The sequence below is a fragment of the Chelonoidis abingdonii genome, chromosome 7 (genome assembly GCF_003597395.2).
Source record: "Chelonoidis abingdonii isolate Lonesome George chromosome 7, CheloAbing_2.0, whole genome shotgun sequence".
Taxonomy (NCBI): domain Eukaryota; kingdom Metazoa; phylum Chordata; order Testudines; family Testudinidae; genus Chelonoidis; species Chelonoidis abingdonii.
The window spans coordinates 101,867,010-101,892,705 of record NC_133775.1 but is presented as its reverse complement, the minus strand read 5'-3'; the positions used below and the strand labels follow the sequence as shown (position 1 = coordinate 101,892,705).

Sequence of the window (25,696 nt, the reverse complement as noted above, 5' to 3'; positions counted from 1 at the left end):
AATATTCCATAGTTTTTAGGTTTTGGAAGAAGGTGATGAAGGGATTTAAATTTGTTCTTAAGCACTGAATTAGCATGTGATGCCAGAACATATGTGAAGTTGATCTGCCTGATCTTTCCTGTATTACAAAGAATAAATCCTTGTGTTATTTTTACAAATAATGCCCGGAATAAACGCTGAAAGACTAATTGGTTTTGTCTTCATTCCAATACCTAATGTAACAGAGGTGTGTGCTGGTCTGGATGGACCTGCTTCGCTTTGAGAATGTCATTGATCAAATAATGATGAAACGGGATTTATCAAAGTGTGCAGCCCTGTTCTCTTGACACACATGATCAGTGCTTGGGAAAACGTTTGTGCTCTGCATATATGCGGCATTATTACCTGCTTTATCTCTTTCTGCGTTATTACTTATCCCTGGTGCATCTTTTATCTTTCTTTAGATACTGCAAACCTGATGCTTAGACCACTAAGCCTCTGGCTTTGATAATTGCTGAGAAGGCACATTCTCTTTTCTATAGTTAATTGTACTCTCTCTGCATAGGTCTTTGAAGCTGTTATATCTTGGATAAATTATGAGAAAGAGTCCCGCTTAGAACACATGGCTAAACTGATGGAGCATGTTCGTCTGCCCCTTTTGCCCAGAGATTATCTTGTACAGGTTAGTGCATTTAAAAAAAAAATAAATTCCTCACATTAAAACTGAGTGTAGATCCTTAGCCTGTGTACTCGATTGTTTGAGCAGTTCTGTTATGGATGGTTTGGCATTTATCTGTGTCAGTGGGCGGAAGACCAGAGTCAGTACTTTACAGTGTGCCTTCAAACTGAGTGGGATCTAAAGATAAAGATAATTTAAGCACTGAAACTTTTTTCTCCCTGAATATTTTCTGTATTCTACTGGGCAGTGCAAAAGGCAGTGATGTGCACCTTAAAACTACCACAAATGTGGAAATATGTTTTGTTTAGTTTTTTTAAAAAGGCACCCACTTATCTGTTTTTATAGCTGGTTAAATTAAGGGCCTGATTCTGAAGCAGAGCCATGCACATGGGATTCCTGCAGAATCCTGACAGAGGGTTTTGGGAATATATATGCTTCAAGATGATACAGATTCCAAAAATGCTGCTGCTGTTAGGTATCACCTTTGCACTTCAAAGTATTTTGTCTTAAGTTATATCTACACTTCAAGCTGTGGATGTGATTCCCAGCTTGAGGAGACATAGCCACGGTAGTTCTGATGGAGCTAGCATGCAAAAAATAGCTTAGCCGCGGTGGCATGAGAAGTGGGAGGGGTTAGCTGCCCCAAGTATGTACTTGTCTGACACTATAGGCACGTACTCAGGGCACCTAGCAGTTCCCACCTCTTGTCACCATGACTATTCTCTATTTTTAGCATGCTCCTTCAATCAGAGTTATTAGGTACTGGTGCTGGGCTGAATTTCCTGAAAGAAAAGATCGGCCTGCATGCTGTTGGACCACCTCTGTACCAGGACTGGTGTATCTGTGTAAATATGTTTAAATTTAGACTAGAGATAGACTCTACACCAGTGATTTTCTCCTTCACCGAGAAGCCGACCTGCAAGGTCCTAGAAGTCAGCTACTGCTTGGCAGAGAGGGAGGGCTGGGTTCAGAACAGACACAGGTGTTGGGAGAAGGGGCAACAGTAATGCAAGTTGTAGTTGCTTTGTGTTAACCGGTTTTATGTCAAAAGCCGAAAGTCTCCTCACCCCCAACATTCCCCAAGCCTCCTTCTGTATACAGCTCAGCTGCTTGGGTGCGATGTGAGTGATTGATTGGTCAGGGTGCAGGACTCCACCCTCCCCAGCCAGAAGCTGCACTATTGGTGTAAAATGCCAATCTTTGTGTTTGAACTGGGTGCAAAGTGATTCCTGTCCTTTCAGGAAAATCAGTGCCTTTCTGCAGAAAGGATTTAGTTTCCAATATGAGGATGAAGGGAGCCCTCACTGTTTGGATGTAGTTATGACTTCAGAACAGATAGTTGCATAAACAGATCTTTAAAGATGTGGTGAGAAAGAGAGTGAACTTGGAAGTGAATATTGTGTGTCGTAGCGGTCCTTACCGAAGACTCAGAATTCTGCCCATTAATGTTGCTGCTATTCTATCTTTCTCAGTGCGGTACTTTTTACAAAAAATCCCAATCTGTTTCCTATATTTGCACTGAAAACTCTCTAGTGAAATATATCCATTCAAATAATCTTTATTGGCATTCCCAGACAGTTGAAGAAGAAGCTTTAATCAAGAATAACAACACATGTAAAGACTTCCTTATTGAGGCCATGAAATATCATTTGCTTCCTCTGGATCAAAGGCAATTGATAAAGAACCCTAGAACAAAACCAAGGACTCCAGTTAGCCTGCCAAAGGTAAGTTAAATTCTCTTCCAGAGTAGAGAAACTTAGGAGGGAAAATGTAGGTCTTTTTAAATTGGTTTTGATATTGCATCATTAGAGGCATCATTCACCTTTAAATGGCTAGAGCTTGTTCTCTTACAAGATTTCATTAAATTGATTTCTAATTCTGTTGCGTTTCAGTGGTTCTGATAGGGCCTGACTCAAAGCCTACTGAAGTCAGCCTGACAATGGCACAGGTACTGGAGATTTCCCCATGCCAAGGGAATGCCCAGCAGAGGATGGATGGCTAGTCTCCGATCCTTTTTGTGTTGCCTGAGCAGAACAGGGACAAGAATCTGCCTCGCAGTCTCCTTAAAATTGGCTACTATCCTGGAAGCCTGGAGGATAGCAAATATTCTACCTGTCTTCAGAAATAGTGCTAGCATTTATCCTGGGAATTGCAGACCAGTGAGCCCAATTTCAGTAGGAGGGAAACTAGTTGAAATGACCATTTAAAAATAGGGTTCGACACTCATATGCGTAATGAGAACAGCAGCAGTTCCATTAGGCTAACTAAGAGAGCTAGAAAACCTTCTGCATTGGAGCATGAGCCAGTCACTAGATGAGGAGGGTTATGAAGGTACTTCCTTTATGGGCGAGTAATTCCATAGTGGTCTACTACAGGGTTTTATTGCACCTTCCTGCAGTACTCTCTGTAGTATCAGGTGCATGATACTGGAGTAGACTGGTTTGATCCAATATGGCAGTTCCTATGTTCCAATTTCCCACTGTTTGGTTCTCAAAATATTTCATTCTAGACTACCAGAAGTGTTGGGGTGCTACTGGTGGCCTTGGGACTATAATTGAGAACCACTGGTCCATGGGATAGGCAGGGTTTTACAGTGCTCAGAGTGTTGGCTGAGATTTCTGCTGAGTGAAACAGCATGGATATTGTGCAGTTGGAGAGGGCTATGGTGCTTTTAGCTCTCATTAGTTCCTCTGCATGTTGGAGGCAGAGCCTGATATAGCAAAAAAACAAAGAACCTTATCTGAAAACTGTCTCATAGCAGATTCTGAGCAGCGACTAAAAATAGATGCGGCACAAAAAAAAAATACTGATTCCCTGTATTCATATGGGAGCTGTGCGCTGCTCTGCATCCATGTTCATTAGTAAGAAAAAGATGGAGAAGGAAAAACGCTACCCCATTCCGAAAGTATACAGGCGGCTTGCGCAGAAAACTGAAGTTATTAATGAGAATTTCAGACTAAGATGTCAAATCACGTGCATATTCCTCCAGATATAAACCATAGGAAGCTGGATTTCGTGAGACTGTGTACCAGTTTTATCTCAGGAGGTAGTATTCAGATACTGATTTGCTGGATTGTGGATACTGTTAATTTGCAGTTCTATAGTGTGCGCATTCTATTTGCCTACATATTGTGGTTCTTAATAGGAATTAATCTACAGAATCTACCTTTTGGGTTGTCACGATGAATGTGTCTCTGTCCTTTACAGACCATGCGCCTGAATCATAGAACTGTAGAAACGAGAGGTGGAAAAGATTTGAGGTCAACAAGTTCAGAGGTTCTCAATGTTTTCTATACCATAACCTAAAAGTACGAAAGAAAAACCTGCTAGGCGGGCCCCCCACCTCTGCCTTCCACCTAGCTGTAGAGGGAGGTTGTGATCCTGCTGGACCTTCCTCATTGAGAAACTATATGGTCTTGTCTATTGCCCCTACCAATGTGGGATTGTTTCCTGCTGTATAATCTCCACTGCTTTGTCAACTCCTTGTTTTAAATGTCTAAAGTTCCATGGCTTTCCACCCTTTTTTCCTTGGGAGTCTAGTCCACAATTAGTAGGTCATCCTTGTTAGGAAATGTTTCCTGATAACTTTTTACCTTGTCACCTCAATTTCATGGTATTGCTTCTATATTTAAACAGTTATACAGAGGTCTCTTTCCTTGTTTTTTATGCCCAGTAAATACTTCTAGACTGTTATCTAACCATCCCATTCCATCCCAACCCTCTGGGACTTGAACTCAGGACCTTTACATACTAGGCTACATAGTTTTTTCTTAAAAACAAGAGATCAGGGTTTTATTTTGTCCGCCAGCACGCTGTTTCTGTTCCTTCTTAAAATACCGTTGTCTTGTGTAATGCTTGCTCCTGCTGTGCTGTGATAAGATGAATAAATCTCGCTCTCAATAGCTGGGGAGAATAAAAGCAATGTATTCAGAGCAATGCACAAATCAAACTGCTTTCTCAGTGAAGGAGCCAGTGACTGTTTCAAAAATCTGCCTGGGTTCCGCTGCCGCTTGGTGGCTGCCCATAGTAACCAGCTGCTGAGCTCTCATTGGGAATGTTCCTCTGTTCCCAAACACAACAGTCACATGTATGAAATGTGTATATTGGGGCCTTCAGAAAATGCACTGGGATTTAATTCTTTTTTTCCGCCCCCGTTGATCAATATAAAGTTTACTAAGATCTACGCAATTTAGACTTAAAATGAACTAGATTTGTATCAGTGCACATGTTGCACCAGAGACCTTAGGAGACTGACAAGGATCCCTCTCTGCAATCCACAGACAGACCTAATAATCCAATGGTTCTCAAACTGTGGGTCAGGACCTCAAAGTGAGTCATGACCTCATTTTAGTGTGGTTGCCAGGGCTGGCTCAGGCTTACTGAGGCCCAGGGCCAAAGCTGAAGCCTGAGCCCCACCATCCTGGGGCCGAATCCTGAGGCCTTCCGCCCTGGGTGGCAGGGCTTAGGTTGCAGGCCCCCTGCTGGGGCTGAAGCCCTGGAGCTTCAGTTTTGCTCCCTCCCCCCTGCAAAGGGTGGTTGGGCTTGGGCTTTGGCCCCCCATCCTGGGCCGTGGGGCTCAGGCTTCAGTCCCCACTCCTGGGATTGTGTAGTAATTTTTGGTGTCAGAACAGGATCTCAGTGCAATGAAGTTTGAGATTCCCTGTAATAATCTAATCCCTTATACAGACATGGTGCTTTCTGGGGGAGTGGTCCACCTGAAGTTATTTATCACTTATTTATCACCACCAGCATGATGAAGCACTGGAATGGGTTACCTAGGGAGGTAGTGGAATCTCCTTCCTTAGAGGTTTTTAAGGTCAGGCTTGACAAAGCCCTGGCTGGGATGATTTAGTTGGGAATTGGTCCTGCTTTGAGCAGGGGGTTGGACTAGATGACCTCCTGAGGTCCCTTCCAACCCTGATATTCAATGATTCTATGGTGGTCTACCTGAAGTGCTTCACTTATTTATCAGCATCAGCTTTTGTCAGCATAACTCTGAAAACAGCAAATAAGTGGTGTTCTGGCCACTGAAACAACATTGAGGTCTTCTCCACTTAGAGCACTGGTGCATTGTGGTGTGTGAAGTGGGATTAGAGATGCTGCGTTGGTTTATGCATGACAAAGGTAAATGTGACAAGGCACGTGGACGATAAATAAATAAATGAGGTGATGGGCTGGTGGATTAAGCAGGGCTGCCATGGCTGGGTCTACGTTACAAAATGGGGGATAAACTTAGAAAAAAGTAGTCTTCAGAGGTCATTTGAGAAAATTCTATTACAACAGTCCTGGGAGACAGGATGTCTAGCCAGGAGTATGTCTGATTAGCTTTCAAATATGTATTTCCTCCCTTAAAGGCCAACAATTTCCATTCCCTTTGGTTCCTTTTCCTTAGCAGGGTGGGAATGGGAGATTTCCTTGAATCTCTAGGTCTCTTTACAACTTTTCTGCTGCAGTGAGAAAGGTTTGAGGGAGAGTCCATGGGGAAATCCTAATTACGTAAGAGCTGCCATACTGGGTCATATGGTCTATCTTGGACAATAGGCTATATCAAAGCTTCAAAGGAAATGTACAGAACTGGGTAGTTATGGTGTGATCCATCCATCTTCCGTTCCCGACTTCTGGTAGGCAGAAGTTTAAGGTTACCCCAAGCATGGCGTTGAGTCACTGACTATCTTGGCTAATAACCATTGGTGGACCTATATTCTGTGAATTTATCCCGTTCTTCTTTTGAACCCAGTTATACTTTTGGCCTTCACAACATCCCATGTCAATGAGTTCCACAGATTCGTTGTGTGGAAAAGTTCTTGCTCTTGTTTGTATTAAACCTGCTGCCTATTAATTTAATTTGGTGACCCCTGGTTAGTGTATTGTGTGACAAGGTAAATAACACTTCTCTATTCATTTTCCCTCACATAATGATGATGATTTTTATAGACCGTTATCATATCCTCCTGGTTGTCTCTCTTCTAAAATGAAAAGGCCTAATCTTTAGTCCGTCATCTTATCGAAGCTGTTCCATACCATTGGTCATCTTTGTTGTCCTTCTCTGAATGTTTTCCAGTTCCGCTATATCCTTTTTGAGATGGGACGACCAGAATTGGACTTAGTATTCAAGGTGTGGGTGCATCATGGATTTATACAGTTGCAGTAAGATATTTTGTCTTTTTTAATACCTTTCCTAACAGTATATTAGGAACTATTAACCTTTTTGACTGCTGCTGCACATTGAGCAGAACTGTCCATGGTGACTCCAACATCATTCTTTTGTAACAGTTAGTTTAGAACTCATCATTATATATGGATAGTTGGGATTTTCCAATATCCATTACTTTGCCCTTATCAACGCTGAATTTCATCTACCATTTTGTTGCCCAGTCATCCGGTTTTGTGAAATCTCTAACTCTTCACAATCTGCTTTGAACTTAATTATTTTGAATAATTTTGTGTTTGCAAACTTTGCCAGTCTCTGTTTACCTCCTTTCCAGATCATTAATGAATATGTTGAACAGCGCAGGTTTCCATATAGATCCTTGGGGGACCCTGCTGTTCACCTCTGTCCGTTGTGAAAACTGCCCCTTTTTTTGTTCATACCCTTTCTCTCATCTTTCAACCAGCTACTGATCCAGGAGAGGACCTTCCCTCCTATCTCGTCGTTACTTAGTTTGAGCCTTTGATGAGGGACTTTGTCAAGGCTCTCTGAAAACCCAAATATACTATATTGACTCGATCACCCTTATTCCAATGCTTCTTGACTCTCAGAGAATTCAGACAAATTAGTGATGCATGACTTCCTTCTACACAAGCTGCGTTGACTCTTCCACCACAAATTGTTTACCTGTGTGTCTGATCATTCTCTTCTTTACTATAATTCTGTCAATTTGCCTGGCACTGACACTTGGCTCGCTGGCCTGTAATTGCCAGGATCTCCTCTGGAACTCTTTCTAAAAATCGGCATTGCATTAGCTACCTTCCAGTCATCTGGTACAGAGGCTGATTTCAGTGATAGTTCTGCAATACTACTAACTGTGGTATTTAACCTGTCGTATGGGTATTGATCCCAGAGATCCAATCCAGCTAAAAGAGCATCTCTCTCACCAACTGTCCCTCAAGAACCATGTTGGTGCTTTGCGTCCTCTGAGCAAGAGCCGTAAGTGAGGATTTGAAAACATAGGGATTGCATTAGAGTGAAGAAAAGGGTACAGCAACCCCATAGATATTGGCCACAGAGCAAGATTTTTTAAGGGAGACGTACCCCATCTGCCAGAGGGGGAGAATGCAAAGAACTCTGGGCAGTCTTTGGGGCCGTTGAAGTTCTGCTGACCCAGTTGGGTTGCTTGAAGAATGATGATTGGTGGGCTGGAACACCCTGATGCAAGCCAAAAAACTGCTTGCAGACCAGCTTGTGAGAGGGGGAATCTTTTGATGTATATTGAGGTCAGCATAAGCACAAAAGCCTGCTTTCCTTGTAGGTTTTCCCCCCTAAACAGTATGTAATAAACTGTACTCCCAGGTGTATAGGTCCTCTAGGGGCAGATTCCCAAAGGGACCAACCCTTTTATGCCTTTGAAAAATCTCCCCTCCTCCCCGCACAGACAGCCCGTCAGGCATCAACATAGCTCACTTTGACTAGGCTCTGGTAGCGGTTTTTATTTTGCAGGATGCAGCCTGCTGTGTAAACAGTCCTTGACCTAAGGGTTTTCCTTCTCTTGTTTTTTCCTTCCCAGGTAATGATTGTGGTTGGTGGGCAAGCGCCCAAAGCCATCCGGAGCGTGGAGTGTTACGATTTTGAGGAGGATCGGTGGGAGCAGGTAGCTGAGCTTCCGTCCCGGAGATGCAGAGCAGGTAATTGGAACATGTCCAGTGGCCTTCATCATTTTCCCACTAAATTCCTTTAGGGAGAAAAGTGTATTCAGCCCCTCTCTGTTCCCAGCCACCAACAGCTCTGCTGCCCACTAAGATCCAGGAGAAGGCTTCACTCCCCCAAATGGGCACAAAGACATCTCACTCCCCACTACTTTCTCTATGCTATTCCTCCCATCTCCTATGGCCTGGCTTCACGGTGGGAGCCAATTTCACCTGCTGGCATTCCAGTAAAGAGCTGGGAACAGAGGTCATTCACTGGACTTGCAGTTTGAAAGAGACGGTGGGGTTGGGTTGAAACTTGTTCCTCCTTGGAGATCTGACTGATCCTACCATTCAGCATCCAGAAGTGCCCTCCGTAGCCATACTTTTCTCCCCTCTGAGGCACCTTGAAATTAGCTGAGTCCCATACCCACCTCAGAATTAGCAAGTTTCCCCTGGGTTGGTTTGTCTGTGTATGTGTGACGTGCATTATTTTCCCTACAATCTGCACGTTCTCTCTTATTCAGATCTGATGGTCGTATAGAGCAAGTAAATGCTAAACATTTGCAAATGTCCTATTCATCCCTTCTCTGTTACAAATACCAACAAAACCTCTTTTCCAAGCTACCGGTAGCTACAGTCTGATCTCTAAACCTAACTCAGAGACTTAACTCTCTCTCCCCTTCTAACAGGTGTGGTGTTCATGGCAGGCAACGTTTATGCGGTCGGGGGGTTTAACGGCTCTCTGAGAGTGCGAACTGTAGACATGTATGATGGCGTGAAGGATCAGTGGACGTCAATTGCCAGCATGCAGGAACGACGAAGCACTTTGGGAGCAGCGGTGCTGAATGAACTCCTGTATGCTGTGGGCGGATTTGACGGAAGCACTGGTAGGTTCCTGTACAAAAGCCAGGCAGCCAAATGAAATGGATATTGTACTAGTTCTGTGTTCTCCAGGTCCCTCGCAGGGAATGCAGAGCTCTACTGAAAGTGCTGTCATTGAACGGCAAATTTCCTCGCAATAGAAAACAGCAGTTAGTTCCGACCAGTTCTCCACACCTACGTTTCTAGCATTATGTTTTAACGTCTTGTGCTTATTTTTTTCCTCTAGAAAGTAAGAATTTATTCAACAAGAATCAGACACTTTAAAAGGAAATGTTTTCATAGCAAACATCTTTGCTTTTTGTAGGGATCTTGCTATTGCAAGGCAAGTGATTCACTGACATTCATTTTTTTTAAGTGACCATCCACAGAAGCAGCAAAAATCCTGATTTGCTAGTAGATCTGGTTATTGAAGATGGGATTGGAAACGATGGAGATATTTTAAAGTGCTTGTTTCAGAGGCAGCTCACTGTTGGAAAGTATTGGTATTATTGTCAGGGTCTCTTCTCCTCCCCCCCGCCCATGAAATAATAGTTACATTCGCTTTACTGTTGTGCTTGAATGGTTCAAACTAGAGCTGAGCAAGTAGTTCATTTCTAAAAACTCTGCCTCTTTCTTGAATGCCTTAATTGTTCTGAAATTCTGCCCACTGTGATCTCTGCAAACATTTCTTGAGCTGTAGTTTGCAGGTGAGCTATTAAAATAATTGCATTTATACTGAAATTTTCAACTGTATTGGTTAATTTGGTTTTGCCAGAAGTCATATGGTTTTGCCAGAGGTCATTTCTTTCCTGATTGGGTTAGATTAAAACTTCTCTCTTAGAATCAGTTTTCTGGTGTAAATACTCCTGATTAGCTTTCTGTAACTATTTTTTAGTGTATACTAGAGAATTTTTTTTAGGCAAATGTTCTTTCTGGTAAACTGTTCACTTTCCATGTATGTTCCAAGTGATCACAGAATGCAGCACAAATGCAGTCAGAGCAGCCTTATTTAAGAATTTGAATGAACGTTAATACAAAAAATGTTCTGAAGTATTTGGCCAGCTCTAGTTCAAACCCCAGATTGGCCGTAATTTTATGCTGTTTTAAATGGAGATGGGTGAACTGGTTTGGATTAAACAAAAGCTTTCTCTGAACTTGTCAAGGTGAAATACTTGCTTGTTACTTCTCCCACACCCTTCCTTGTCCTTCTGTTTTGCACACTTCAGTGCTTCCAGGTTCTGCCCAGGACTGGAAGGGAAAGTGCTGAAGTTACTGCCGGAGACGGCGTTTGCTGTATTTCCAGCTGTATTTCTGAGACCTGTGCACTTCAGAAAGTTCAGATAAGCATCCAGATTTTGGGTGTTTATGCAAAACTAACTGCCCTTCCCGAAGGGCTTGGCTACACAGGCGAGTTTTACCAGTTATACTGGCATAGTTACTGTAATATAGTTATATTGGTGGAACTCTCTGTGTGGACACTTATTCCGGAATAAGAGAGGCTTTTTAAACCATTGCCAAAGTAACAAAAGCCAAACCAAAACACAGCACTCTTGTATCGGAATAAGAATACCCGCCTGGCTGTTATCCCATTGTAAGCATAGTGGTTTCAGTTCACACTTAGCTTGTGCTGGTATAACTTTGCAGTGTAGACAAGCTCCCAGTTATCTTTACAAACTTGTGATGAGCCAACCTCTGATGGCTTAAAGGGGCAGTTTTTAAAATCTTTGCATTGGACTGATTTTAATGCTGCTTGAAAGGACATTTGCTGTTGGACTGTCCCAGCTGAAGAGCTCGGGATCTAGGCCCCAGATCCAGTCTCTTATTCCAGCACATTAGCAGTGCCGCAGGCCTGGGACAGGGAGTCATCTGGTAAGGCTCAATAGCAATCTTCCTGGCTGCAGAAGGAGCAGCACTGATGGGCCAGCACCAACCTGCTTTTCCTTGCCTAGCAGGGAAATGGCCACGCAACTGCCATGGGGGTGGGAAGGGAATTGAGAACCTTGGGAAACTTCAGTCCAGGTCACAGGGGCGATGCATCTCCTAAGAGGGAGAACAGTACAATGCTAATCTTTTTAATTAGAAAACGTCTGTATCCCTTTTTTAACTAGGTCTGGCATCAGTAGAAGCCTATAGCTATAAAACCAATGAGTGGTTTTTTGTGGCTCCCATGAACACAAGAAGAAGCAGTGTTGGAGTTGGAGTTGTGGAGGGTAAGAATACTAGCAGCCATTTCAGTCACTTGAATGCTACTTTTTAAAATGAAAACACAAGTGGTTAAAGTCTGAGTTCCTGCAGTGAAGGGAGGAGCTGTTCTCCAAACAATCCCTGAGGTAACCTGTTGCCAGAGGAGCACAGGAACAAGCCAGGCCAGTTTTTAAAAGCTGCATTCTAGATGTTTGTTCTTTGGTAATGATTTTTTTTAAATGTGACTAAATTGCTGCAGCTTTGAATAGTCTCTCTTTTGCATGTCTTGCCATCCATGCTACATGGCACGGGATCTTGATACTGATGCTGGGCTCAACCTCAGCTGGACACCTCTCCTGCTTTGCTTGGGGCATTCTTAGTTTTTTGCTGGGACAATAATGTTATCTGAGACATTTCTGGTCCGTGAAACAAGGCATCGTGAGGGTGTTTTCTGTTGTGGTCATCAGCAAGCATCGTGATAGACAATGGCAACCGCAAGAAGACGACAATTAAAAATCTGCCTCCAAAATGAAGGCTGAAGCGCAGTTAAAATCCTGGCATCTTAGTTGGGGGGCGCACTGCCAACAAAATCATAAGATTCTGCAGCTGTGTGCATCGGACTCACGTGTTGCATTTCCCATCCTGCGTTGTGCGTCAATAGGGAATACACAGTAACAAATTTCAGTACCATGCCAGCTCAGAGATGGGGCAGGGAAAGATAAGGGGCAGTGGCATTTGTTGAAACAGCCATCAGCATGAACATGTAAGTATGAAAGTCCTGAGATCTGGTGCCAAGTGGGTTGATTTCATTTTACCTTGCTTAGAATCCAGGGGAACAGTAGCTTTAGAATATGAATTTCTTTCCATTCTGTGGAACTTCGTGGCAGTGTTTTTATTATGTAGCCCTAATTGCAGTGGGTTGTAGCTGTCTCCCATTAGTACAGTATGTAGTGATTGGTTGGTGGAGTTAGCCCCAGTATGTCACAATCTCCAGTTCCTGGGATTGCAAATGGGCTGGTTTGGCCAGTAAACAGGAATGGATTGGATCTTTTTTTTTTTTTTTTTTTTTTTTTAAAAGGGAGGCGGAAGAGGAGAGGAACTGAAGTCAGTTTCTCTTCAAGTAGTGATAGAGTGGCGCTAAACTGCTTGTGGATTTTAATAATAATTTCCTTGATTATTGGCATAGTCATATGTTTATGATGTGCTTAGTTAACATTGATACTTATGAAAAGCCAAAGTGGGTCATACTCAGTTCAAGTGCTTAACAGAGATTTAAGAAATACTATGGTAACTTTTTCTTTTAAACAAGGCAAACCAAATGCATGTGTAGACCCTCTGGAGCAAAAATAGCCAAGTGTCTTGGAGTTGAACAGTTTTTAAATTCAGCAGGAGCTAATAACAAATTTGATATAGGGCTTAAGACACTACCTGGAGTTCAGCAATACCCCAAGAGTTCTAGCAACAGAAACTGGATATGATGAAAATTGACCCGGTGCCTACAGTTATTGACAATATCTAATAGTTGATGCAGATCAACAAATGTTACCTTGGTAGAGCATAGTCGGCACCAAATTATTTCCTGCTTTGATTTGTTAACCTAAAACACCAGCTGGGTTGATGTAACTGCACAAATAAGTGTATGAAATGTCTAAAGAGACCGTAACAACTACCTGTGCACGTATGGAAGTGTAAGAAACTGATCTTGCCAGTCAAGTGTGATGGGACTGACTTTGACTTCAGCCAGTCTTCACCAGTAGGAAGAGAGGCTGCATGTCCTCCAGGACCTGAGTGCAGGCAGGCTTATTAGCGTTCATATTAGGCGAGGTTCGGACTGGTGCATGGGCCCCACCACACTTCAGTTGTGCTTAATTTGAGACTCAATTGGTACAAAGGGCTTTTCAGGGCCCCTCTGTAATGGGTGAGCTCAATACCCTGTACTGCTGAGATTAAAACAAAGAGGATAATTAAATGCTTTACATGGCAAATTGGAGAAAGGTGGCAAGGCTTATGGGAGGGTGTTTAAAGTGAAATTAGAGAGTATCTATTTATTGAGATGTATAGTAAACTAGCCAAAAGTTCACACTCACTCTCATAAGCCCTCGGCACCTGTGGCACACTCTTAAAAATCCCCATAAATTCCCAGACTCCAGCAGTTACCTACTGATGATACTACCCAGGAGCAGCATTGGGAAAGATGTAATAATCCCCACCAACAAAGTCACTACCAGAGTCACCCTCTGAAAGGACACAGGTTTCCAGTGTCCCTTAGTATGAAACAGGATAGAAGGAACAAAAGACTGGTGCTGGTTCTGGTTCTTGTGAACCTCTCCCTTGCCTGAGTCAGCAGTTACTCATGTATGTTGTCACATAGTCAGTGGTGCTGTGTGTGTAAGGGTCTGTGGTTGGGACCCCGCTGTGTGTGATAACGCTATGAGAAGGAAAATAACCTGCAGCCTCTTAGAGTTGTAAAGTCATTAGGGAAAGAAGATGGTGGAAAAGACCAGAGTGATTGTAAAAATGGATAGCGGGAGGGTCACAGAGCAAAGGGGTGAGCGACCCATTTAGGGCCATGTTGTACCTCACAAAATGTAAGTACTGTAATCCTGTTCACCTCAGGAGGGTTTTGGGCAAAAACTGAGGGTAGAGTTTAATTATTATTTTGTTTACAATGCTGCTCTGGGATGCAGCCTCGCTAGATGCCTGTCTTTTTATTTGTTTGTTGCGGGTCCCAATCATACACGTGGCCCCTGGCATGCGTCAACAAAACATGATGCTATACGTTCAGTCCAAAGGAGCAGACAGCCTTGAGCTGCAGTTACATCATCAGCTCACTTTCGACTGGCGAGGATTCTTCAAAATAGAGATTGTGTTTCTTAACCATAGCCTGTTGCGGTAGAGTAGGTTATTCCGTGTTTATCGCTTTCATGGCATCTTAAATATTGCACTGTTTTTTCAAACTGGAAGGTGCTATTGAGGTGAATGTAATTGAACTCCTACGTAAGACCACTGTGAGGTGAATATTAGCTCCATTTTATGAAAGCCGTGAAATTGGAATGTTGTTCCCAAGGCAACATAATTAGCCAAATTCATGGTTGTGATAGTGTCCTAAATAGGTGACACTTCCACATAGTTCTGTATGTTACACTAGCTTGGTCTCCCTCTGAATCATTTAGATTCATGCCCACTTACTAATATGTAGCTTGCAGTACATTGCCTTTACGCATCACCTCTGTATTTGGCTAAGTGAATATAAGGGAGCATAATGTACGGAACAGACAGAAAATCTAGCAACTGAATGGGAGCATGTAAGGTTAAAGCAGGTGAAAACCTTCTTTAAATGGACACTTTCTCCTGGGTTCCTGGGGGTATCAGCTGCAGCAGTTTAGAGTCCCTTACACATCATGAAGGGGTGTTAGTAGAGCTGAGGGTCTGATTGTGTTTTCACACTACCTCTGAATCACTTGGTAGAACTAGATTAGAACTCCGGCCTTCTGGGATCCCATGCTCCTGCATCCCTGGTAAATATGCTCTACTTTGTGTATTAGAGTGCCCCCCCCTCCCCCCCGCCCAAGAGACCTATCCAATGGCACCCCAGTCTCAACTGGCTTGTCTACAAACTTAGGGTAGTCTACAAGTGATTGATGATGTACCCTATTATCCTCCTTGGATATGGAATGCACTCATTTCTTTCTGATTAGTCTGTGCCATGTGTGTTTCTTGCAGGTAAGCTATATGCTGTGGGGGGTTATGATGGAGCGTCACGTCAGTGCCTTAGTACCGTAGAGCAGTATAATCCGGCTACAAACGAATGGACCTACGTTGCTGATATGAGCACTCGGCGCAGCGGTGCAGGTATCGATTCTGAGACACCTTTAAATAAATCTGTTCCCTGCTTCTCGGAAGCATTTAATTCACATACGTCTGGCTTTTATTCCCGGTCACTGCATGGTGAGGAAGTGAAGGTGTGTTCTTGGGCTGCTAGTTCTGACTCTGAGAAATGGCATCAGGTCTATTGTTTCTGAGTAGCTTCCATATCAAACTTGCCTTGTCCGTATGGTAAAAAGACAGCTTTTCTAATTGCCAGCCCTGCAAACTCATCCTGGGACCAGAAAGCCAGGCTCTGACTACACCGTCACTTGCACCTTCCACCACTTCATTTCTTGTCCTGTGGGCTTCCTCTTGATTTCCATACATCAGTGTATAGTAGGTGTTCATAGATCAAAATTCACCTGCAGCGAGTGACCTAAAAACCAAGTTAAAGCAATTTATTCCAGCTTAACGAGTGCTCCATTTCGACCCAGTTTTTAATGAGTGGACAGGCCAGAGGATTGTAGAAGACAAGGAACAAGGGATTTGTTTCCATTTTTGACTGTTACTAAATTTCTCAGTGCCTTTTCCTAGTCTGTTGGAATGGGGATGATAATACCCACAGTGCGTAAGTAATTTGTATCCCTGGATGAAAGATGCTATAGAAGTTTTATCATTATGATGTAACACGTGCAGTGGAAACTCACTTTTGCTGCATGTGAACATAGTGAAATTGTGTTTAATAAGGTGCAGTTCCCACCCTGCTCCTAGCACTGGAAATACACACTGACTAGGGCCCCAAATCAATGCTTTCCTAGGGGCGTGCCTTTATTACTAGCTGAAATAACAGTGCATAAGCCTCAGTAAGAATTTTCTCCTTGACTGGTTGTAGCACTCTTCTCTGTAGGACCTCTCTCTGCCCCGCCTCTAATTACCTCTGTCTCTGATATGCCAACCCTTTAATGCTCCTTGGTTATAGTGAATGGGGCCCGCCTGGTCTGACATCAGGGGGAGTCAGCAAAAGAACTTTACACCTCTATGCAGGGCCATTGAACCTTACAAGGAAATAGAATGAATATCCCACGCTGTCAGTCCATGGCAACGTGCAGTTGATGTTCCTTGTATAGCAATTCTGGTTATAATGAATCTCTGCTTTTGGTGAAGTTTCCTTATTAAACTGACTATGCTGGGAATCTTGCTTTACACGTACTTCTAATAGGAAATGCAGAGGAAGGAATACAGTCTCTAATATTCTGAACATGCTCTCAATTTCCTGTCGAATACTGTTGTTCATTTTCTTTTCCTCAACTGCATATGAGGTGCAGCAAATTACAGCAGTTACCAAAACAGGCAGTGAATTTTCCTCTTCTCAGGGGAAAATGCCAGTAATGGAATTCACTACTTAGTCACTTTTTATTGCTCTATCAGTATAACACTACTCCAATAAATAAAACAACATTCAGTGCCTCCAGCATCATTGACTCAATGCTGCCATCTAGTGTTCTTTGGGAAACAAGTACTCCTGTATACCGGATAGTTGCAGTTTAATTTGGATTGCTAGCTTCAGGCCCTGTACAGACTAAAAAATACATGTATTCTGGCAGTGCATCGGCAGGCCTCTTTCTGTGTACGAGGTCAACAGTAAAGAATCCCATTCATTCCTGGAAGGGATGTCCTCTCTCTGGATCTGACATACCCTGCATTGATGTAGATGGAAGCGTACAGGCAATGCAAATTTTTAGCTGGATGGGACATGTCTAAATTTATTTTTCGTCTAATAATCTAACCAGCTTCTTTAACATTTGGTTGCAGTTAATATCTAAAAAATGATTCAGAAAGTGTTGCAATTCCAATGTGATTATTCCCAAGTGTAACACATGTTTTCTCATTAGTTACGATTCTGCCCATTTCCCACTCTCTCTCCCAATAATCACAATATCAGAACACACACACGGGGCCAAATCCAGAGTTATTCCCCTAAACCTGGAATTTGGCCTAATATTGCTGATAGGTTTGTTTCTCCGGCGAGCAAAAGTTAAATACAGTATGTAACAGAGAGTTGCCATGGGCTAGGGCAGTTTTGTTTGGCTGCTGACATCTGTCTTGCTTTCTTTTGACTCAGCTGGCAGTGGTCCAAACTATCCCCGGTGTGCAGTAGGGATTGGGGCATACATGTGAATGAGGCCCACTTGGCTACAACTGAGGTCCGATAGGATGGAAATGATCTTGGTAGGTCAGGGACAGCATAGCTACCACCTCTGTAGAGGTGGTTGTTTCTGCCTTTTGTTACTCACGTTCAGTCTGGTTAATTTCTCTCCTGCTGTTAGCTTTTTTTCCCATCAGTTACTGCAGCACATCCTAAATCTAGTGCAATAGCCAGTGTAGTCCCATTGACATCTCTGGGATATGGGTCAGGCACCTAACTGAGCAAGTTAAGGGTGAAATACAAGAACACAATAAAAACCAGCGGGCCCCTTGTTTAAGGTGGGGGCTGCAGCTTAGTTCCATTGGAAACTGCTGCTGGCAGAGTGGCATGTTACAGCCCTGCTCTAGAATCTGAACTTGCTGCTGATTGGTTTTCAGTGCATTAAGACGGTGATGTTTTGATTTGTTATACCATGAGACCTGCTTGCCTAAAACCACTCCTCTCCCCATGTCACTGTACTACAGTTGCTAATCACTGGAGGCACCTGAGCAGGGGCCTGCTTGGCTTAAAAAGAGGGTTTGGCTAGCAGGGAGCTCCCTGGGGGACATTTGACTTTAGAACTCCTTCCCTTGCCCCAAACAACCTGAATGTGTTGACCTCTAGGGCATGGGGGGTGGAGCCCCTGGTTAGTGCATTTCGGATCCGTCTTTGTTTTATTAACATTCTGGCTGGTTCCTTTTGACTGGTTTTGACACTGCTGCTGAGAGTAAGTTCCTGGATGTGCTAATTCACATGGATTGTCAAAGCCACCTAAAACAGTGGCTTCCAGCCTCAGTCTGTGGCCAGTGGTACAGTGCATATCACATGATGCCAGCTCACCTGCTTCCTTTACAGGGTCAAGGCCTGAGGGCCTGCGAACGCAGTGGCGGACAAGGAGGAGCCAGCTTAGTTGTCTCTATTCAGGGCAGCTGCAGCTATGTTCAGGTTAAAAGAGGAGGCATGAGCTGGACTGGAGCCACCAAATCACCAGCCAGGGCAGAGGCAATGCTAGCCCATTGGGAATATTTTCAGGGGGCCCCTTACACAACACGCTGGCTCTGGTTCAGGGGAGAAGAGAATGAAGCATCCAGGCAGTATGCACAGGAGGAAGAGGAGGGAGAGAAGAGGTTTCAGTAGCTGGGGCATCATGACCAGAGGAAGAGAGAGAAGGGAGCCAAGTATAGAAGGGTCTGTGCAAAGGAGGTGGAGGAAACCAGCAGACAGAGTAGCTAGGGGAACAGAACAGCTGGGGGGAGAGGGGAAGAAATGAAGAGCAAAAAATAGACCATGTGGTTAACCTGCATTTCAAAAAGGCAAATGCACATGAGGGAGAGAGTTAAATATGCAGTAAATACCTTCCCACCGTGACTGCTCGTATATAGAACTGTTGTGGCTGCAGTCATGCTGTTCCACAATCACGAATGGGAAGGGAGGTGTCCAGGAGACAGACACCTTCTTGCGCTCTTTCTCAGCGCGTGATCCGCATTATGGACACGACTAACCCAGCACACTAGACAGCCCTATTAAGTTTGCGGTGCTAAGGATGTGAAATGTCTGTCCTGTCTGGATCTGGCTAATCCTGTTCTCTGCTTGGCAGGCGTCGGTGTTCTCAGTGGACAGCTGTATGCTACTGGAGGGCACGATGGTCCCTTGGTGAGGAAGAGTGTGGAGGTTTATGATCCAGGAACAAATACCTGGAAACAAGTTGCAGACATGAACATGTGTAGAAGAAATGCAGGTAACCACTGTTTGTGTTCTATCTGTATCTTCATTTGTTTCTTCAGTCATGGAGTGTATAATGGTACTGCGTGAACACTGTTAAAATGCAAGACTTTGGATGTACAAGCTCCTGTAATGAAGAAAAGGTGGGGGGTGTAGTAGAATATAGTATCTAGAGTTTAACAGTGTGTCTGTTTTATTCGTAGGTGTGTGTGCTGTAAATGGACTACTCTATGTGGTTGGAGGAGATGATGGTTCTTGCAATTTGGCCTCTGTAGAGTATTATAATCCTGTCACTGATAAATGGACATTACTGCCAACGAATATGAGCACTGGAAGAAGTTATGCAGGTAAATAGTCAGGGGAAGAGGTGAGAACAGAACTCAGGACGTGCCAGCTCCCACATATGTGCCCAATTGCCCCTACCAGGTCAAGGAATGTCTATTCCTTAACCTGAGGACTGTGCCTTCTGGCTGCTTGGTTTTTACATTTGATGCCCTACAGGGCTTCCATTGGAGAGGATCTCTTCACAGGATTGGGGATGCTGACTTTCTTTGCCTCCCCTAGCTGATGGTCTTGGGCTTTGCAGCATGTGCTTGTTGCAGCACAACCCAGCAGTTGTGCCAAAGCTTACGTGAGGTCTGTTTGTCTGTTCTCTCAATAGGTGTGGCTGTGATTCATAAACCATTGTGACACCTACTCCAGCTAATGCAGGGAGCAGCAATGAGGTGAATCTCAGTGGGTGTTCTCGAGGACATGCCCAACACATGATTTAATCCAACTTATTGCTGTTGAACTCCTAGTGTGGCAGGTGCTGCATTAAGAACTTCCCCTTCCGTGAATAGTTCAGCAATGTGCCAATTCCAAGGTGTTGCTTGTTGTTCTTGGTGCAATCAATTCTCTCTGAACAGCCGTTTTCCTGGGATAAACATTGTGCTTAAACTGATACCGGAGAGACTGAATTTCATGTGTGGAACAAAATGCTACTGTAGGGCATGTGAGTAAAAACCAATATACTGAATGTCTTCACTACTGATACTTTGTACACACTTTGAGTTAAGCTATTTACTCACTGCTCCTGGAACTTACTACTGACAGTGGAATCTTCTAACCACCAATCATCAGAAATATACTGGACCAGAGTGCTGGCTTGTGTTTGACACTGTCTCAGTCACATGTATATATGTCACTGGACAACTGTATGTGTCCCTAGCGCACTTATGATATGATTGGAGATGTACATTGGATGATTGTTTTGCTAGTCACACAGCTGCTTTTATATACAGGATAGGATGTGCTGGGCAGTGGCTTGCCCAGAGAAAGGTGAATACCCTGCCACCCAAAGGTTGTTAATCCCACAGAAACATGCTGCTCTGGAGGGGCTTATTGCTCCCATAAAACATGTACTGTTTGAACTAAAAATCGAGGAAGAAAGTCATACCCCTGTGTCCTGTGTTTCAAGGCCATTTGGGAACAGAGCATTGAAACATAAGGGCGTGTCTGAGTCATTGACACGTCTCACCTGTATCCAGCCAAATAATCCTCCCTGCCCTCCAAGAAGTGATTAAAGACCAAGATAAAATGCCTACAGTGTCTTAACACTTCCAGAAGAGGGAAATCGTATTCTTCAGTGTCATTGTTCTAGTTTTTAAAGTGTCTTCTGTGTTAAATACTTTCTTCCATTCATACCAAGTAGTTAGCAGGAGCCTTTATAAGATCCTTCCAAAAAGGGATTTTAAACAGTGAAATCCGGGCTCTGCTGTGACTTTAATACTCACTTGTACCAAAATCCTGCTAGTTTGTTTTCCCTTTGAAAGGATGGAGTCAGCTTGCAAATTGTATGTCTGATTCCCAGTATGCTGCTGGGAGTCATGACACACTTCTGGGTATTTGCTGTAGTTAAAGGTAACACTAAAGGGTCCTGAAAGATGTTTGGGGGGCAGGGAGGGGGGAATAAAAGGTTTCCTCTGAGGTTCCTCCCCCAATCTCACATAACTTTGTGCATTTTACAGGACTTTTGATAGTCAGCTTCACTGTTTTCCCTTAGAGCCAGTCAGAGCTTTCCTATACAGGGAAACAGACCTGCAAAATTACAACAGTATTGTTATTCTGGCATAGCTATAACGGTATAGCTCCCAAAGTAGACTCAGAGACTTGAAGGTCAGAAGGAACCATCGTGATCATCTAGTCTCACCTCCTGCACATTACCCACCCACTGACTGTATTCCAGAATAAGTGACTTTTTCTAGTGTATCTTCTATGGCTTCGGAGGCAGTTTAAGCTTACTGAAGAAGTTACTTGCATTACAGTATTCTCTTTAGGAGTTATACCACTAAAGCTATGTTGGAATATTTATACCACTATAATTCTGCTGGTCAGTTTTCCCATGTAGACAAGCCTTCAGTATCTCCCTTGCTCTTAGAAACATCGACATGGGAGTAGAAAAACCGTTTAAAATGGTTTTTAAAGAATATAAAAGTAAGTCACAATGTGCTGATTTAAAGGGAGATTGATCAGGAAGGGGAGTATTTTAAAATGCAGGGCTTGTCTGCATGGCAAACTGGAATATAAATCTACACTGCATTAGTTTGCCATGCGCTAACTAGCTGTGACAACAAAGTGCACTAAGGAACTTCTAGTGCATGGGAGCAGGGTCCATATGCCCAGCAGGCTAGTGCACTGTAGATTTATGCCCTGTCTTCTTGTGCAATAAGTCTCCATGTAGATGAGCCCAAGTAGACTTTAAAAATGTACAATGATAGTGTCCCTTTAACCTGGATGCCTGTGGCTCAGCCCCATTGACTTCAGTGGGAGCACTGCGCAGGCATCTGAGCGGTGCATTTGATCCTCTCTAGGGAATGTTCAGTAGCATCCACTCATTCTGTGTTGTAAAGCGAAAAGTGAACGGCCCACTGGAATGACAGTATTGATATTAGAGACACAAGGTGGGTGAGGTAATACCATTTATTGGACCAGCTTCTGTTGGTGGGAGAGAGAAGCTTTTGAGCCTCACAGCTCTTCAGCTCTGGGAAAGGTACTCGGTGTGTCAGAACTATCAGCAAGGTGGAACAGATTGTTTAGCATGAGTAATTAGCACATCTTCCCAACCACTACAACTACGCTGCATACGATATTGATATTGGCAGCTGGGGGGTTGTGGGTCGGGTGAGGGGGTTCTGGAAATAAGTCAAGCAAGCAGAGCCTCCCATAAACCCTCCTCCACCCCTCACTCCATGCTCCACAATCTGTATATCTGAACGAAGTTAGTGAAATTAGTAAAAATAATGGCTCTGCCAGCTGATGCTTTACTATTGTGTTGGCTCCATAACTTGCTCGCCAGGAGTCTGATGTAAAGGCCGTTGAAATTGATGGGAGTTGTTCAGCAGGCTTCGGCTTGGGCCCTAAGAGGCATCCTCACCCCTGACAAATGAGATCCTGTCATATCTCACCGAACCACCAGCATTCATCCCTAAATAGCTACTCACCAGCCATTACACTTCAGCTCTGGGTAGTCTGTCCAATACTACATAAGATGAAGTAATTCTTAAATTAATTCCATAGCCCATGACAGGGTGTTTTTGAGTAGTTCTAGGACATCTCACATGGGGTTATAATGCACAAGATGAAAGGTTAGTCTCTTTAACTACAGAATTGGTGCACTCATCTTTTGGGACAGTGGGTTTTGGTGTCTTATTGCTATTCTAAAATGGCATTTACACATACACGTGGCCTAAGGAAAACCACTAGCCCCGTGTGCATACTGGACATGGCTAGGACCTTGATAGTTGGTCAGGGATCACTAATTGTGTTTTCGTCTCCAAAGCTGTTTCTTATCAATAGGAAATGATGCTTCTTTCCTTCCTTCTCTAACGTTGCAGCGTTATGCAAGTCAAGTGACCTCGTTTTTCAGCTATGCAATATTAACATCTGTAACACATGACAAGCCACTTGTAATATCCCCTAAAATGCTTTTGAAGTTGTCTTACTGGATGTGTGGTCTGTTTGTATTAATTCTGAGCACCTGAGCCAGATTGTTTCAAATATTGCCTTTTTAGGACTAAAAATGTAGCTTTAGAGCTAACAAATTTTAATGTAAATATTTTTATAAGATAATTTTTAAGAACTTTTGGATTACTTTTTATTGTCTTTGACGTTATGTTCCATTCTGTATCAAATTCTTACTCTAATGCAGTTCTTGCCAGCTGTGATGTGGGTGTGAATTTGAACATTTTCTGCACAAAAATGTCAGCGTTGTAACTAAGGTGGGATAAATTCTCTTTGCTCTCGTGTTAATTCTAACACATTAAAAGGATACCGCTGGGTTCAACATTATGAATTTAAAATGATTTCATTACTTCAATTGCTAAGAACAACATTGTAGACCATTAGGGGTTTTTTTTTTAAAAAAAAAAAAAAAAAGAATTTTAAATGGCTAATTCAACTTTCCTCTTTTCTGCTGTGGATTTAATCTTTGCTGTTCACTCAGCTCAGACAAGAAGACAAGTTCTAGTCAGTTTCATTTTCAGTCTCTTTCCTATGAACTGAATGCAGCAGGTGGTTGGGTTGTAATGTAGGGAGATGTGTTTGAGCCCAAAACTAATTATGAAAGCAAATCTGATAACTGCAGGAGGTTTTGCAAGGCCCTTTATATTTCTTTCTAAGCTGAGCCCTGATCCCTTTGCAGGTCGGGGCCTTAGTCCCAGTCTACACCTAAAACTTAGGTTGACCTAGCTGTGTTGCTCCGGGGTGTGTGAAATTCATACCCCTGAGGAATGTAGTTAAGCCATCCTAACCCCTGATGTGACACCGCTAGGTCAGTGGTGTCATAAATAGATAGCTAAGGGTTAATGTTTCTTTCACCTGTAAAGGGTTAACAAAGAGAACCAAACACCTGACCAGAGGACCAATCAGTAAACCAGATTTTTCAAAGCTGAGTGAGGGAATGTTTGGGTCTGTGTCTTTGTCTTTGGCTCTCAGCTATGAGAGGGGATCTTTTCTATCTTCAAGCTTCTAATCTTCAGTTTCCAAGTTGTAAGTACAAAGGTAGAAAAATAACAGGCTGTTGTTGTTTTTTTGTATTTACATGTGTGTAGTTTGCTGGAATGGTTTAAATTGGATATCTTTTTGAATAAGACTGTTTATTCATATTTTTCTTCTAAGCAATAGCCCTGTGTATTGTCACCTTGATGCAGAGATCATGTTGTGTCTTTTTCTTTCTTTTTTATATAAAGCTTTCTTTTTAAGACTTGTTTGATTTTTCTCTGGGTAGGCTAAGGAACGAAGGGGAGGGGAAATTCTCTTTGTGTTAGATCTACGGAGGGTAAGCTCTGCAGCACCAGGGAATTGGTGGGGGGGGAAGAGAGATAGAATCTTTTCTGTTTCCTTGTATTTTGGGTTTGTCTCTTTGGGAATAAGGAGACATGCTTCTTGGTATTGTGATGTAAAGAGATTGCATCAGTAACTCTCAGGTTAGCCCAGAGAGGAAAGTCTGGGTAAAGGGAGAGAGGGGGAAGGGAAGTGGTTATTTCCTTTGTTGTAAGACTCAGGGCATCTGAGTCTTGGGGTTCCCCAGGGAAGGTTTTGGGGAGACCAGAGTGAGCCAAAAACACTGGAATTTTGGCTGGTGGCAGCGAGATCAAATCTAAGCTGGTAATTAAGCTTAGAGGGTTCATGCAGGCACCCAGATTTTGGACGCTAAGGTCCAGATTTGGGAGGAAAGATGCTTATGATATGAGTGGCAGCGACGTGGGAAAGATAAGAACCCAGTAGGAATATTGTTTTTCTTTTTCTCTGCTAGGGGCTTTTAGCAGAGAGAAAGGGTTTGGTTTTAAAAGGAGCCAGAGAGAAACATTTTTTTTTCTGTTTCTCTCAGTATGCTCAGGTGGCTTGCATATTAAGCAAGGAGCCATTAAGGTGACAAACGGTCTATTGTTAAGCAATAGACTTCCGATTGGGAATCAAGTACCCAGCAACACACACAGGTAAATAAACTGGTTTTTCTAGTTAATTTGCATGTAAAAGAGTAGCAAGAACAACAACAATGGGCACTGTTGCTAGGCTCTGTTGCCAGGGGACGACAGAGAGCCAGCAGTTCAGACAATAAACACCAGAGGGCACCCCAACACAAGACAGCAGGAACCAGAATGTCACGAAAACCAGAAGCAGTACAGCTGGAAGCAATGGAAAAACAGATAGAACTGCTGAGGACACAGATGGCCAGAAACGAGGCCACTCACAAACAAGAGATGGAAAGGCTACAAAAACAAGAAGCAGCCAGAGAGGCAGCCCACAAAAGAAAAAAATCTGATAACTGCAGGAGGTTTTGCAAGGCCCTTTATATTTCTTTCTAAGCTGAGCCCTGATCCCTTTGCAGGTCAGGGCCTTAGTCCAGGTCTACACCTAAAACTTAGGTTAACCTAGCTGTGTTGCTCCGGGGT

The 25,696-nt window shown here is 43.3% G+C and overlaps 1 protein-coding gene across 3 annotated transcripts in view; it reads left to right on the top strand.

Moving 5' to 3' along the window:
• The window catches only part of KLHL3 (kelch like family member 3), a 64,159-nt gene extending 40,504 nt beyond the window's left edge, over positions 1-23,655 (top strand). For 2 of the 3 annotated variants that reach the window (XM_032780548.2, XM_032780547.2), the window contains 9 exons: positions 545-661; positions 2,233-2,382; positions 8,383-8,500; positions 9,193-9,390; positions 11,473-11,574; positions 15,272-15,400; positions 19,138-19,278; positions 19,466-19,609; positions 19,924-23,655. In XM_032780548.2, the coding sequence (XP_032636439.1) occupies positions 545-661; positions 2,233-2,382; positions 8,383-8,500; positions 9,193-9,390; positions 11,473-11,574; positions 15,272-15,400; positions 19,138-19,278; positions 19,466-19,609; positions 19,924-19,952 (1,128 nt within the window). In that variant the 3' untranslated portion in view covers positions 19,953-23,655. The remainder of the gene's footprint in view (positions 1-544; positions 662-2,232; positions 2,383-8,382; positions 8,501-9,192; positions 9,391-11,472; positions 11,575-15,271; positions 15,401-19,137; positions 19,279-19,465; positions 19,610-19,923) is intronic. The other variant, XR_004373741.2, reaches the window with a different exon arrangement.
• Positions 23,656-25,696: the final 2,041 nt, after the last annotated feature.